This window comes from Poecilia formosa, unplaced genomic scaffold (assembly GCF_000485575.1).
Source record: "Poecilia formosa unplaced genomic scaffold, Poecilia_formosa-5.1.2 Scaffold172, whole genome shotgun sequence".
Lineage (NCBI taxonomy): Eukaryota > Metazoa > Chordata > Actinopteri > Cyprinodontiformes > Poeciliidae > Poecilia > Poecilia formosa.
Genome location: NW_006800111.1, coordinates 286179 through 301974, shown reverse-complemented (window position 1 = coordinate 301974; position 15796 = coordinate 286179). Strand labels below are relative to the sequence as shown.

The 15796-nt window shown below is 39.7% G+C and overlaps 1 protein-coding gene across 10 annotated transcripts in view; it reads right to left on the bottom strand.

Annotated features, from left to right (window-relative positions):
• The window catches only part of LOC103146972 (microtubule-associated protein 4-like), an 82631-nt gene that overhangs the window by 10766 nt on the left and 56069 nt on the right, over window positions 1–15796 (bottom strand). For 4 of the 10 annotated variants that reach the window (XM_016678020.1, XM_016678019.1, XM_016678017.1 and 1 more), the window contains 6 exons: window positions 10728–11083; window positions 9979–10167; window positions 8633–8747; window positions 8209–8277; window positions 7828–8084; window positions 2760–2819 (listed from right to left, as the gene is read on the bottom strand). In XM_016678020.1, coding sequence (XP_016533506.1) covers window positions 2760–2819; window positions 7828–8084; window positions 8209–8277; window positions 8633–8747; window positions 9979–10167; window positions 10728–11083 — 1046 coding nt within the window. The remainder of the gene's footprint in view (window positions 1–2759; window positions 2820–7827; window positions 8085–8208; window positions 8278–8632; window positions 8748–9978; window positions 10168–10727; window positions 11084–15796) is intronic. The other 6 variants (XM_016678024.1, XM_007565079.2, XM_007565081.2 and 3 more) reach the window with 4 other exon arrangements.

Here is a 15796-nt window from a genome sequence, read left to right as displayed (position 1 = left end):
CTAAAAAAAAAAAAAAAAAAAAAAAAATAATTGATTCTAAGCAGACAAATTAAGTTGCTGTGGTGTTAAGGTTCGTTTGTAATCCATAATATTTATGGGCTGAACTTTTGCAGCGGTCGTAGTGATCAGAGCCAGATTCGCACTCAAAAGCACATTGATACATGATACACAGATTAGCAGGCAGCGGACAAATGAGAAAGGAGGAACTGATCCCACAACCTTCAGTTGCAAGACAGCTGAACCTGCCGTCACCTTATTCATTCGTTTCATGCAGTAAGATGAGTCAAAACTTTAATATGATGATGTGAAAAACTAAATTCTCGGACAGAGTTGATGGTACCTACTAAGTACTTTGTCTGTTGAATATTGTTTTCACGTTTTGTGATGTCAAAACCACATATTTCAATGTTGTTTAGGGATTTTCTCTGACAGGCCAAAATAAAGTGATGCATATTAGTGGAAGAAAAGTGATGCATGGTTTGAAAAGGTTTCAAAACACAAAAAAGGAGAAGTTGAGGTGTGCGTTCGTATTCAGCCTCTCTTAACCTGATAGCCCCAATTACAATCAAATCCCTTCAGAAATCAAGTACTCAGCAAACAAAGTCCAATTGTGCGTAATTTCAGCATAAGTCCGGATGTTTTGAGAGAGGCTCTCTTGTCAGAGTTTGATGTTTGTTAGAGAAAAATTGGTGAATAAGCAGTGTTAGTGAGACAAAGGAAAGTGAAGCTGCGGAGAAGTTTAAAATCAGAGTTAGGCTGCGAAACAACAAGAAATGAACATCCACCTAGCTCTGTTGTAACTCAGGGGCAGGAGCAGAGATTGTTAATGATTCAGGTCAACGCATAGTTCAACTGTACATCAAATTAATTTTCTGTGGTAAAACCAGGGAGCTGATTTTCACTCATGGTGTCTAATCTGACTGAGCTTGGGCTGTTCTGTAAGTAAGGACAAACACAAATTTCAGTCTCTAGATGTGCAAGGCTTGTACAGACATACTAATTGCTGCTGTAATTGCTGCAAAAGATGATTTTAGAAAGTCTGGACGTGGGTGGGAGGGTTGGTTGAATTTGTACACTTATGATTGTTATTGTAAAAGAATGTGCTAAACCCAGTTATTCATTTTTTTTCCCTTGTCATTATTGTGCACTGCTCTGTGTTGGCCTGTCACATAAAATCCAAGTAAAATAGATTTGTGCCAGTAAATGTAAAAAGTTAAAGTCCACAAAAAACAGCCCAGAGTTCACAATGTTTATTTCTTAGGCGTCTTTTTTTTTTTTTTTTTGTTGCCTTCAAAGTCCGGTAGCTGTCTTCACCGTCACTGTAACTGAGAGATGAAAGAAATGGTTCAGGAAAAAAAACACAGACACACAGTAAGGAAAGCAAAGCCACCGTCTCGGATTTTCAGCTTGACATGCTGGCAGATTTCCGCTAATTAAAAGTGCAACTTTGAAACGTTTCTTTTGCTTTGTTTTATTCTTAGGATTGATGTGCACAAGTGCACAGAAAATGGAGGAAAAAAAAAAAAACAGAGATATTTATCCATGGCTGCACTTAAATCAGGCGTCACTGGAGGCAAAGCCGGAGACGACAGAAGAACAGAGAGAAGATTTTGAACGACTCCATTTTATACAAGATGTCACATCAAACAACGTGGGTCACTTGGTACGTCCTGTAGACGGTGTGAGTGGATGCGGATGTTTGAGAAATGGAATTGGTTGAGTTAGAGGATGAGTGGTATTGGTTGTGGTGCAGTGAAATCAACAACATGTTATGTAAAGGTGAAAAATATCCCTGCTGGTCAAAAATGCTATCCATACTTTTACCTATTTGTACAGTAAAAAAAAAAAAAGAAGAAACAAAAAAAAAACTGGATATGGAGAGAAATCACACAGAAATCATCATTCATTTTATGTCACTATAGTAAATCACACAGGTTTTCAAGAAGCAAGGTTGAAATTGTTAATTTGAATATTTTAAACCATTTGAGACAGTTTACAGTCATTTTCAAGCTCAAAATTACTCTTACTGCTCGCAGATCTTAGGTGAAAATATTTCTGATCAATCCGAAGATAATAAAATAATGCAAAAGAAACAATTTACAAAAGAACATTTTTATTTACATTTTACTTTAAAAATTTGTATCAAAAATTACTTCTACCGTTTATCTTTCTGGAAAATGTTTTATTAACATTACAACTAACTCTTCGTACGGCTCCTGAGCAGCTTTTTGCATGTTTCCATCAGCATCCTGATGATTTATCTTTGGAGGTAGGCGCCAAGTCTTTGAGTTTAGAATGCCTCCTTGCCATCACCCTAATTTTTAGTTCTCTCCACAAATTCTTCATCAGATTCCAGTCTGGACTCTGGGCCCAAATCATAAATACTACTTCAACCCAGAGAAATCCTGTTGATAAAATATTAGTTTTGGTCTATTTCACTTCTTAAAAATAATCAACATAAAGCTCAACGCAGTCCGACACAAACACAAGACAGTAGAATGTGCTACTATTACGAGCAACTTCTACTTTTACTACTAAGTTCAGATTTTTTTCATCCATTCCTGGAGTACATAACTCTAATAACCAACAGTGGAAATAGCACAAACATAAAACAAAAACAAAGTGTAGCTTGTAATGTTTATATGAACATCAAGTCGTGGTGTGTGTGTTGAGTGGATGTAGATAGGATGAGTGGCACTTTATGGGGAATGCAGATAGGTTGGAAGAATGCAGTGGTGTGTGAGGTGGCAGAGACTCACTCTGGCCTTGGCGGCGGGGGTGGCGGGGTCGGATGTCTTGTTGTTCGGGGTGGAGGAGACCTGGGGAGACAACCAGGCCCCCAGTCAATAAAAACCTCCAACCAACCACACGCCAAAGCACAACGACGTGGAGCAGCAGCAGTCCGAATGGGGCCATGAGGGTGATCAAAAGGAGAGCGGCTGGATAAATCCAATGTGTGTGTGCGTGTGCGTGTATGTGCGTGTGTGTGTGTGTGTGTGGGTTGTTACAGCCAGTGAACATCAAGGAGTGGGTGGGAGAAAACACAACATGAATCAAGTACATCTAGTTCACAGTCTGAACCTCTGGATGTATGAAACATTTTAAACAAACAGTCTGTGCAAATGGATCAGGGAAGATATTTAAATTTAAAGCCGATGGAGCGCCTTCAAAATGATAACAATGAAAAAAAAAAAACAGTAGATTAGTTCAGATTTATTGAAAATGAATCATACCAGTGGTAAGCAACAATTACCACTGATACAGCACCTTGCTGAAGTATTCATATACTACTTTTAGTCTGTGTTTTATTGTGGTTTTAATGGGATTTTATGTGACAGACCAACAGAATTTAGCACATACTGTGGTAAGGGTATGTATTCAACCCCGCCGTCTCAATAACTGTCACTGTAAATGTGCTATATTTGCTGAATACATTCTTTGGGAGGTGATATCTCACGACTGCAGGTTTTGTTATCCTTATCCAATTCTGCTGAATTGAGTGGAGAGTGTCTGGGACAGAAATATCAGGTTTTCCTGTTGTGTGTCTAGTTTTTAGTCAAACCAGCCTCTAGTTTTTTTTCTTAGCTCAACCTTGTGTTTATCTCCCAATATTTCTAACCAGATTCTGTGCGCCATAAACTCATCTTTAAATTTCTTTACAAGCTGTCATGGCGTGTTACTTGATGCTTATAAACATTGTAAGCCTTCATAAACCAGCTGGCTGCAACTTGCACACAAGGGGACTGAAAATAGCTGGAGATGCTGGATTTTATTTAAGGGTATCTGATTTAAGGAGGCTGAATACAAACTGCGTGCAACACTTTTCTGATTTTCATCTTTAAACAAATCAAAATCCTCACCTTTTTGATACAATTTGTATTTATTTATTACTTTTTGTGTCGCTATGTCACCTAAAATCCCATTAAATAAGTCAGGATGGAAGTTTCAGGTTATAATGTGACAAAATGTGAAAAAATTCAAACGTGTGTGAACATTTCTGCAAAGGTGGTATAAACAGCTGCACAGAGGAGCATAAGATCAGTCAAAGAATGAGGCGACGCATCCCAACAATGGCCTGAACTTTAGCAAATACAACACCAGTAGTCCTATTCCAAAAAAAAAAAAAAAAAACATTTCAGATGGACGGTAATTACAACAACAAAAATAACAACAACAACAACAACAAAAACAACAACAAGGTAACACCTGGTGGATACACTGTCTTTGTAAGTGTGATTCAGGGCAGTGGTTTATTTTGGAAGGTGACAAACAGCATGTCTAACAAAAAAATAAGATAACAGAGGAATCCCCCCCAAGGGCCCCTGTAAAAATACACACATCCGAAGCCATTACAATTTAAAGAAATGCATCTAATGCATCTACACTGATAATTGTGGGGAAAACAAGAGATCACAGTGAAGATGAAAAGGAGTGACGCCAAAAGAGACCTGTGCCTGCTGTTCTCTCAGATAAATTCGGTGCAGATGGCGTCTCTGTGGGTCTGTGGAGGATTTGACAGATGTGAGCAGGTTTGTGAACCCTGCTCCATCCAGCCACAGGCTGCTGCATCCTGGCCTGCAGCCCCACAGCACGACCAGGCAAAAGAAGGTTAATGACGCATGGACCCATCTGACAGAGAGAGCTCTGCACGTTTTAAGGAGAACAGAAGGACAAAAATTGCTCCTGTGCTGTTAGATAACAAGAAACCGCCTCACACGGGGTAGATACACTTTAACTACAAAAGAGCCGAAATGAGCTTTCACTACCTCAGAAAAAGTAAAAGCATAAACATATGCGCAGTATGATGAAAGGATAAAGAACTGCATAATTTAATAAGGTGTAAAAACACGTGAAGAGGCATCTGTAAGAATTCAACAATGATTTTGTACATAAAATAATCAACACTTTGAATAGTAGATGCAAGTCTTACATGCCTGAAAATGAAACATTAGAAGAAATTCATTTTTGCTTTTTACCTCCAACGAAAGAACAGCAAGATAGCAGACAATTGAGTTAAGAATAGTTTAGTTAACTTTATATTTGAGTTTGATGTATCTCATTAATAGCTGAAGATCAGCTATCAGGTGATGCCAGGAGACACCAATCATCATTGTCATCACCTTGCACTGTACAATACTATCAAGTAAAAGCCAAACACCCCCCGCCCCCTCCAAAAAAAGAAAACCCCTAAAATCCTTAATTTTGCATAATAAAAACATTTTTTTTCTAAAACAATGAGAGGAGGCATTGGGCCTTTGGCTGATACATTTCTGACATCGGTCAATAACTGAAACAGACCACAGTTTTATCTTGTGAGATAACATTCTTTATATGCATTTCTGGAAGTCACACAGTACTTCCACACACAGTAGCAGTGAAGCTCGGACACGACGGTGTGTGCAATTAGGACAGTGATCCTAAACATATAAACTGGTTTAGACTGGGCAGATTAAAATCAGGCCTGTGGGATGGCAGTGACCTTAAACTCATTGTAAGTTTATGGGCTCTATGCAAACAAACTAACTTTAATAATATCCACCAATTCTGACATGGTGAGTGATCAGAAAAACAAATTCGAACCTTTACCATAACCTTTTGTTTACTTGAAACTTCTTGAGGGAAATTTATACCTTTTATAAGATGATTGAAATTGTGCCATTCCACGCTGAAAAAAGAACGCTTCAAATGCATTATTAAAAGTTTAGTCTTAGTGTCAGCAATCAGTGCCTGTGAACTGAAGTGTGGCCAAAAGAAGACCCGGTTCTGTGACAGACAACTTGGAGAAGATGGACAAACGATGATGAGCTGCACTGACAGAATATCACAAGGCAAGGCAAGCAGATAAAGGGATCATGTCTATGATCCAAAGTGACAGCACAATTCTCTCCTCAAGACAAGGAGTCACAAACACCAAAGAGACAGAGACAGACAACCCAGTCAGGGCACTGAGACGTGACCAGATCTGACATGGAGGCAAAGTGTTTGGCATGGAACGAAGGCTGCTTAGCTGCACATGTTTAAATGTTTTCTCAGGTGTCTGTCCATGTGTGCTACATAGACTCTCACAAGGAGGGAGAAACATCGAAGAATACCGATAATGGAGCATGTTGGATGGGGCTGACAGACAGAGGAAGCCGACAGAAAGATGAAGGAATAAAAGGACGGCGGTGGATCGATGCCGGGAAAGAGAGAGATGTTATCAGAGAGATTTATAGCTGCTTATCTTCTCATTATGAGAACAATTATAATCATGGAACCTGTTTTAGAAAGCCCCGTTTGAAAAATGATACTCAAAAAAAAAAAAAAAAATCCCACTCCATTTCTGAAATTACACCACCACTTAATTAAACTGTAAGGTATAATGGTGATTACTTTAAAAAAAAAAAGTCCACTAACTCAAGGCTCACACGATTTATGTGATTTGGTTTTCAATGAAAGTGTGAAATTTTTTTTTTATTTTTTTACTTGAACATCTTATGTGTTTCACTGTCACGGCTATGGCTGAGTTTCCTTTGTAAGTGCCTGAGCTTCTTTTATTGTGATGTAAATATTCCACACCATAGTGCAACATATACAAGTAGAGGTGTATAAAATTTAATTAAACAATCCTCCAAAGAGAAGTCTGACCAGCTAAGCTGATTAAACAATCACCAGCTGATTGGTGTTACTTTGAGACCAGAACACAGTGGTGGTCAAAGGCCGGAGTTAAAACAGCAGCCCTTATTATTTTCTCAGCCATAAGGTCCACAACGCCTGGACTCGGTTCTGTATTCAAGCTTTGCAGCTCATTACGAAAACATCTCGCTCCAGCTTTTATTGTGTGTGTGGCCTTTGTATCAGTTCTAGAAGGTTATATAATAGTGTTTCTTAAATATACAGCCATTTTCACTACATGCCAGAAGCATAATTTACATAATTTAGTGCAGTTGTGAAGATTTTATCTGCCTCACTTGCAATAGTTCTCACTGTGCGTGGTGGCAGTCTTCCAGCTTGGTTTGTCGTTCAAGTTGTCTTATTAAAGTTATTTCAATATTATTATTTAGGCACATATGTAATATAGAGGCTACTTTTTATAGCCATTTCTTGATAGAAGAAGATCAACACACATCCACGTTAGCTGAATGGCATGCTCTCTTGTCTTGTCTAATGTGACACTGTAGCCACTGTAGTCTTGAAGAGTGTCTCAGCCACTCTTCAAGACTACAGTGGCTACAGTGTCACATTATACATTATACATACACAGGCCATTTTATTTTCACATTTATACCCCAGGTAAACAAGCAGCCATGTATGTAAAAACTGAATGTTTCTTAACATTCTGCTTGATTTAAGAAGAGCGGTGCATAAATTAAAACAATGAGTTGGTGACATTTATTTTATAGAAATTGTTTGGGATACTTATAACTGTGGCGGCTGTAATTTGTCTGGAAATAATTATTTTTCAACAGTTTTTCTTTTTGTCTCTCACTAAATGAATGGAAACTCAAGGCTTGATTTTATTTGTATTTTTCTGTGACAAATTAAACAACTGAGTATTTCCTCTTGTGCTTACTCTAGAAGTCGATGACTTGATGCCATTAACTGAGCTTTTTCCAACAGGTAGGTAACTTTGTCTGCATTGTAATATAACTACAATATGTAGAAACAGCAGAAAAAGCCTTTTGGACTACAAACCATGTTATTATAATGTAGCACCTGACAGCTATTTGAATTACAAACTACCAGCTTGTTTGCTCCGCCTTTCAGGAATCCTGACAGGAACATCTCTGTTCTGAATTATTTATCGACCTCTCTGAGGTGCAGACCCCCTGTTTTTGTTCCCCTTACCTTCCCGCCTCCCGGCTGGTACTTGATGTTGTCGATGGATCCGATCTTGGAGCGCACATTCTTCAGATCTGGCGTCGGAGCGTTGATGGGTCGGGGAGTTCGGGGAGGGCGAGGCGCCGCTGGCTTCTTCTCTAGAGGGGTCTGCTTGGGCACCGGCGGTTTTGTGATGACGCGGCGGCGATGGCTGGCGGCGCCTTCGCCGTTGGTGGAGGCAGATGGGGTTGCCGGAGTGGCTGTGGATGCGGGGCGAGGACGCGCTGGAGGGGACAAGAGAATTACCTTTTAACGTCTGTGAAGTAGGAAACGATCACATTCAGTCTTAACTATAATACCTGACATCTTACATAGCTCTTAATATTGTAACCAGGAATAAAACTTTACTTTTCTTACTTGTAGTTTTGGGTTTCTTGGCCTCCCCCGTCTTGTTCTCGTTCTTGTCATTTTTGCTAGCTGAGAAGAGAGAGGAGGGGTGGGGGAGAAAGAAAAAGACGGCAGTTTGACGCAAACATGTCCCTGACTGATTCACAGCCTCCTTTCTTAGAGAGGTGAGATTCTGTTTGTGATGTGCAGATAAAAATATGAGTGCGGTGTCTAGGAAAGGTTGCACTTGGATCTAAAGTGCAACATATGATAACAATTCGGTGAGCTTTTTGCCTGAGGGGTGCCAGTGTGTCTCACTGCTCCAGTTACAGTCGGAGGTTTTCTTAGAGTGACTCTCAGAGACAACGATGTTTTTTAGAAAGTAATTGTGTGGAAAGAAGAACAGGAACTCTAGATGTCTTGTCAGAGATGACGCTGTGTGTACCTGTGGCTTTATTCGCAGCCGCCGCAGAGGTGACGTTCTTACTGGGGGCCTGCCGAGGAGTGGGCGTGGCCTTTGGTACGGGTGGGCGTTTCTCCGCGGCGCCATTTTCTGGAGTCTGAAATTCAAAGCAGACAGTAGAGGCTGGGCCACTTCACTCGGGTCGTATACCAAACGCATGAACCCACAGGACTCACTTATTGCCTGCAGTTGATTAACAGCAGAAACTACGTGGTATCATTTATCAGTTTAAATGGTTTGCCACCAAGTCATTTGTTGTAGCTGAGCTTAAAGTACAGATAAAGGTATTAAAGTCATGTTTAGTAAGAGAGAAAGGAGATTTTCAGTAATGGGACCGCACAGAGACATTTATATGTCTAAGCAAGGGGCTGAATCGCACCAACAGCCAAGCACACAAAAGCACAGCGGTCACCACGCTCTTTACCTTTAAGGGTAAAATTCTCTTTCTCCATTAAAAAGTTTAACTTTGTGCTTAAAGGTTCTCCGTTTAGACTCCTGATTAGAGCAGTCTGTCACACCAAAAAAGATTTCAACACCGTTAAACTCAAATTTCTCCAAAGTCGCCAACACATTTTTAAACACTGACTGTTACTGAAAAAGATCAGAAGTCAAATGCAATAAGCAGAGGTAGGCGTTTTAATCCACACTAAGGGCTTTGTGAATTAGCTCTACTGTTGAGGATTTTTCTATCTCAGTTAAACGTGATAAAGACTCGCCGTGGTATTTGCATAATTTCCTACTGAGGCACTGAGTATCGGTGGCCTTTAAGCTTCCATGCACAGCAGCGCCCTCTGAGGATGTTAATCCTTTTGTGTGACAGTACGAACATAAATGTATATTTCTGCCTCTTTGGTACGCGTGCTTCCTCTCGCCGCTGTGTGCACACAGGCCAATACAATTCTCATCAGGCAGCGATGAGTAAAACAAAGGATGGAAGTTAATGAAAGGTTAAGGCGGCACACCTGAAATTCATGAAGAAAAGCAGGTGGGATGAGGCTTTAATATTATGAGATTTGAAATGAGATTTGGGACAGAGGGATGGCCCATGATGTCTGACGTCCCACAGGAAAAGAAGCACTTTTAAAGTTTTATTAGACGGGAGATTTTGTGTGGGTAAAAAATAAACACCTTTTATGAGCGTCTGCAAGCAGAAGTGAAATGTCCTGATCATAAAGTTTTTTTGCAAAGTTTAAGTGGACACTGCACGGCTGGTCACCGAGACGTTTCCCTACTCCTCTACGCAACAACATGCTGATCGGTTTCTCATCATGAAGGTTTTATTGATTCGTTGCATCATTTCATATACAACACAAAGGATTTGAACTCACCTTGGCAGCCTTGGTCGAGCCTGTGGTTGGCTGACGTTTTGCAGCGGTGGGTGTGGTCGCCTTGGGCGCAGGGCTTTTTTTATTGGCTGCAGGGGGGGAGGGGCGTTTGGCAGAGTTGGCCGCATCATTGGTGGAAAGGGTGGATGGACGCGATTTGGCTGAGTTTTGTTTGGTTGGACCCACATCAGGCTGGGTTATGAATGCAAATGGGGAGGAAAAAAACAGGGCAGAGTAGCAAAAAATAAATATATAAAACCCAAAAGGGAAGGAAGGGAAAAATAAATAAAGGAGGGCAAAGAGGGGAGGAAAAAAAAAATGCAGCGGTGAAATCTCAGCAGCAACAGAAACATGGCAGCATAGCCAGAGTCCATATGGCAACCATAAAAAAAATAATTAAAAAAAAAGATTATAAAAGATCAACCAGAAACCCACCTTGTGTAGGTAATGAGCAGTAAATCATAAAAGCATCAAATAAAAGAACTGAGCAACCCACAGAGAGCAGATGATATGGAAAGTGGCCTGAGGTGTGACTCACACACACACACACACACACACCACAGCACATCCAAAAACACCCACATTAAATATCCGCATGATCAAAGATTACTTTGGTGTGGTAAGAGCATTTCTGTTACCACTGAATCCGCTGCCACCTGGACTGATGTGAGTTCGTGAACAGGGAGTGTGTGCGTGTGCGCGCGTGTGTGTGTGTGAAGGGCACTTTGGGTTGGTGTGTCACAGACGCTCACCTTGCTCTTGCTGTCGGCGCTTGGCACGGTTTTGCTGCCGTTGCCTGTGGGAGACTTGGCCGGGCCTTTTCCTCCCTTCTCCTCCTTCTTCTCAGCCGGCTTCTTCTCCTCTTCCTTCTTTTCGTCCTTGTTGGTCTTCTCTGGCTTGTCCACCTTCTCCGGCTTCTCGCCAGCCTTGTCGTTCAGCTTCTCCATCTTCTCCTCACTTTTGAGGATCATCTCTGGCTTCTGGTTCTTGTCGGTGTTGTTTTCCTTCTTCAGCTGCTCTTCCTTCTTCTTGTCCACGTTGTCGATCCTGTCAGTCTTGCTGGAGATGATGTCCATCTTCTCCTGCTTCTCCTTGTTGTCAGATTTCACTGCCAGGGAAAGAGTTTTGTGGTCAAAGTTAAGCTAATTTAATAAAGCAAGCTTTGAGAAAATAGCTGATAATAACATATACAGTGAGCACATACAATTTAGCTGGTAAAATGCCAAGTTTTGGAGAGAGATTTCAGAAAACGTGATCAACCTAATTTAAAATATATCTTGTAAAATGTAAATAAAAAAACAGATCTGGCATACACTGTTTTTGGGCAAATACCAAATAGTTACTAAAGGATCTTCTTGCTAAAGCCATTGTTACCAAGCAGTTACTTTTGTATTAAATTACAAACAAGTCCACATTTTGGACAGTATTGACCTGTAATATTAAGCAGCATGCTAGAAATCAGAAGTCAACAGTAACAAAACTAGACATTTTACCACAAAGGTGTCTAGTTTGTTAAGTTTCAACATCCATTGCATATTTTTTGTTCCTTTATCCTGGCAGATTCTCTGGAAATTAATATGCAAGTTGTAGAATATTAATTATTTGAGGTTAATTAGATTTAATACAGTTTATTGAATTGATTGAACAGAGAAATTAATAATTTAATTGAAGTTTAAAACTTGAAGTGTAAAACTTGTAATATATGAACATTTTCTCTAATCTGCAAAGAAGGGAAGATGTATTACCTATTGTTTAAGAAATGCGTTTAAAATCGTGGTCATATTTCAAAGAAATTTGACATTTATGTGATACAAACAGGCCAGTGTTTGGCTTATATATATGTTTATAAGAAAAAGGCCGAGTTGATTAGTTCGCAAGTTTTGCTGTTGCTTAAAATACTTCATTTGTAATGGTTCAGAGGACACAAATGAGGCTCACATTTTACAATGTCCTAAAGTAGCTCACCAAAGAATTGATTAGAAAAGAGACATGTAAGACAAGTAAAAAGCTGATTGAAATGGGTGCATTCACATGCTAATTCTGAAACTACGAGAGCACCGATCATGTGGCACGTTTTGACAGCAGTGGCTGCAAAGACAGGCAGTGAGGATTTTTATTTGGACTGTGCCAGAAAAAGCAGCAAAGTATCTGGCAAGGTGGTGTCTTCAACTCATTAGTCTTGCTCTGATCTGCCTTCAGGAAAATTAATGCATGTTTTGTGGAATAAATGGATGCAGGTTTCCATCACTGCAGCCAGGATCACAAAAGCTGAGCACACATTCTCACTATTTGACCGTTAAGAGCACAGATTAAAGAAAAAGAGGAAAAAAGTTTAACATTCACTGCGTTATGTCAAATTCAAAGCTAAAAATGAAATTTTGTCAATGTGTCCATCGCAATGTTAGCTTATCTCAAATGAAAAAGGTGCTTTAAGCATGATGAATTATGTTTGTTTGACACATTTAAGCTTCTTTATCAGCGATTATTTAGAAACACATTTTAAATCCGGTTCAATCGAAATGAAAACAATCCTGATTTAAATTTCCTTGATCCAGTCAATAACGTCACAGAATAAATATCCATGTTCTGGAAACGAATCCACTTGAACATGTTTCATTCTGACTGGAGTGAAGATACATTATCCCTAATTTATTTCAAATATACCCTAATGACTTTAGTGACATGGTTATGCAGTCTTTCCTCGCTTTCATTAAAGCTTACATTTGCACATATGTTCACACTCAAAAAAAAGAAACTCAAACACTTCAAGCATCTAACAAATGAAAACCTCAATAAATTGCATCACTTAACAGAAACACATTCGACTTGCGGTTCTGAAAAGTGAAACATCTTTCACCGACAGAAAAGTATCACATCGCATCACTTGCTAGTTTTTCATCTGCACTTGTTATTTATAGATTTGAACATCCAAGTGGAAGATTCTATGTAGGTCGTGGCAGCAGATGATTCTGGGTCCACTCGGTAAACAGGACAACCCATTTAGTCTAATGCACGGCCTTATGTAAGCGCTCACAATGGTGACAGGCAGTCTCCTCAAAATCCATGTCAGCACCGTCATCCCCAGTCCTGACAGTAGTCGGTGGGGGTTTGGCATCAGGATTTCAAATGCTAGCTTTTGTTCTGTCAATTTTTTTTTTTTTTACCTTTTTAATCCAAACTGTGAGCAACACATTGCATTTGAAATATTCTCCAGAAAGATCCATTTTAAACTCTTTCTAATCTCAAAGTTGTAGAGATTAAATCTTCTCTCCAACTGTGAAAAGTTGTGGAGAAGTTACGCTTATACAGTTAAGTGTATGATAAAGTGTATGATACCCTGATACTTTGTGTTAATCACAGTCCAGCCAAGGACTGTGGCTGTATTTTATACATTTCCGTTTTCAAAAAAAAAAAAAAAATTATTAAGGATGAAAATCTAAGGAAAGTAATTTGGACAATTGTAAAAAGTAATTACTGCTGTTGATAAATCACAAATTAACTGATTTTTTTTTTCAAGCCTGAACACTTGTGTTACAATCCTACAGAATCGAGAAATCTTCAAAAGAACCCATCTGACAACATTAAGTAGATTAAAAGACCTCAAAATGCAACACATAATGCTTGGATCTAAAGAAATTCAGGAGCACATGCGACACAAGGTCACTGGTACCATCAGTCACAAAGTCTCCAACATTTCATTAAGTTTGCATCAATGACTCGTCACAGAACAAACCAGAACAACATGCAGAGCACAGCAGGCCTCGCTTTCCTCTGCAGCTTCAAGTTTCAACATCACGAAAGAGAACGGGGGGGAAAAATGGCTTCCATGGGAGGATCCAATGCAAAAACTACCGATGGACCAGAAACGAGGCAAAGGTCCGTCTCATATTTCCCAAAAAGCATCTTAATGATGATAACAAATGGAGCCTTGAATTCTCCTCTCCGTTAACAAGAACTTAAAATTAGTGTCCAGTAATAATTAAGCTCAAGTGCACCTGGGCTGAACAGCAGGATATTTATCCGAACAATGCCGACGATGCACCTCTGACGGCCTTAACAAATTAAAATTACATTTCTGGAGTGAGCCTCACTCCAGAAACACAAAATCTTACCAAGTATTTTTGATTTGTTTCAAGCACAAATGTGTACATTAATTTACATACAGACATAATTACTTTACTTTTTTTTTAATTCGTACACGATTAAATAAGACAAAACAAGGGAAATAGATAAGACTAAACATAATTACGAGTAACTTTCCAGAAAGATATAAAAGTTTCATAAGATGCAAAAACGGTAAACTTGAACAGCTGTGCCTGAGTTAAAATAATCTGCAAAGAATAATGGGGAAAAAAAATCCTCCAAAGCAATGTAAAAGATTCGATCGTTGTCGGGATGAGTTGCAAAAAATATTGCTTTTCTTAAAAACATCAGTTCAGTTTGAATAACTAAAAAGAGTCTTCATTTGGGAACTCTTTTGATTTTTCCAAATTTGATGACCTGAAATATCATCAAAGTGCGACATAAAGAAACAGGAGAAACCTGAAACGGGACTAATCATATTTTTTTTTTTTTTTTTTTTTTCGGAGCACTGTAGAAAGTATGCGGATAGAAAAGTTGGTCCTTGTCATTTTCCAATAAACTCCAGTCATACATAGTGGTGCAGGAGCAGAGTTTAAAACTATCTGGTTAGAGAGATGAGAAGAAACAAAAAAAAAAGGAAGGAGAAAAGTGATAATCAAAAGGAGAAAGACTCAGTCACAACGTTTACATAAGTCTGACGGTTAAAGACAGACAGCTGGGAGAGTAAGGGTTAGAAAAACACCAGCGCTCTCTGAGGCCGCCAACATGTCTGTTACATAACCGAGAGCGGACAGGCCAAGCCGCGGCATGCGGCGTCCCTTCATCTCCCTCTGAACTAAACCGTCTGCATCATCCGTGCTTTTTTTTTTTCTCTCCTTTCTTTGATTCGTCTTAATTTGCTGCTCAGGCTTCCTCACGACTGCCTGATGGCACACGCAGCCTGTTGCTTGTTGTCATTACTTGACATACAGTTATTGTGTTATTCTGACCCGTGCCTTCGTGCTTGCTCAGTCTGCGAGCGAACATGGCCGTGTTCAACCTGAGCAAAGAAAACAAACCGTGCGGCCGTTGTCTGGCGACGGAAAAGCAAACGCCACACATGTTCGGCGTTCAGTTAAAGCCATTTAAAATCTGCATAAGCGATCCGCCTCTTCATCTTCCCCTGTAGCAGTAATGAAGTCAATTCCAACGTGGCAACGTTAAGCTTAGTGCGATGAAAACTCATAACTTGCTCCAACTCTTCCCTGAACCCTCTCTGCGGCGTAGTCTCATGAATTTTAATGTTCAGGACTCCCTGCAGTGTTTTGGTGTCTAACAAAGGAAATGTGCATGATTAGAATCCATTTTCTTTAGAGAACAGCAAAGAAAAATAAGAAGAGATTTCAAAGACGTAATGAAACAGCCAGAGCTCTCCGACCCCCACGGCCCTCTTTCATTTCTAGAGCTCCTTCTTGTGATCCAAGCGCATTGTATCCAGATCTGTGAAACCAGGAAGACAATGACGTTGTCAGGCAACACAAACAAATTCCAGCAAATTACCACCCGCCAAATAGATCTGTAGCAACCACCGTCTTTCCTGAGCTCATTGGCTATGCTTCCTCCTTGACACTGTGTTTATAAATGTGTCATAAATCACGGTCTGGTCTTAACCAGTAATGTGCAGAGCATTGTTGTGATATGCGATAAAAAAAATAAATAAAAAAAAACTAACTCTAACTTGGACCAATTAAAACCTTAA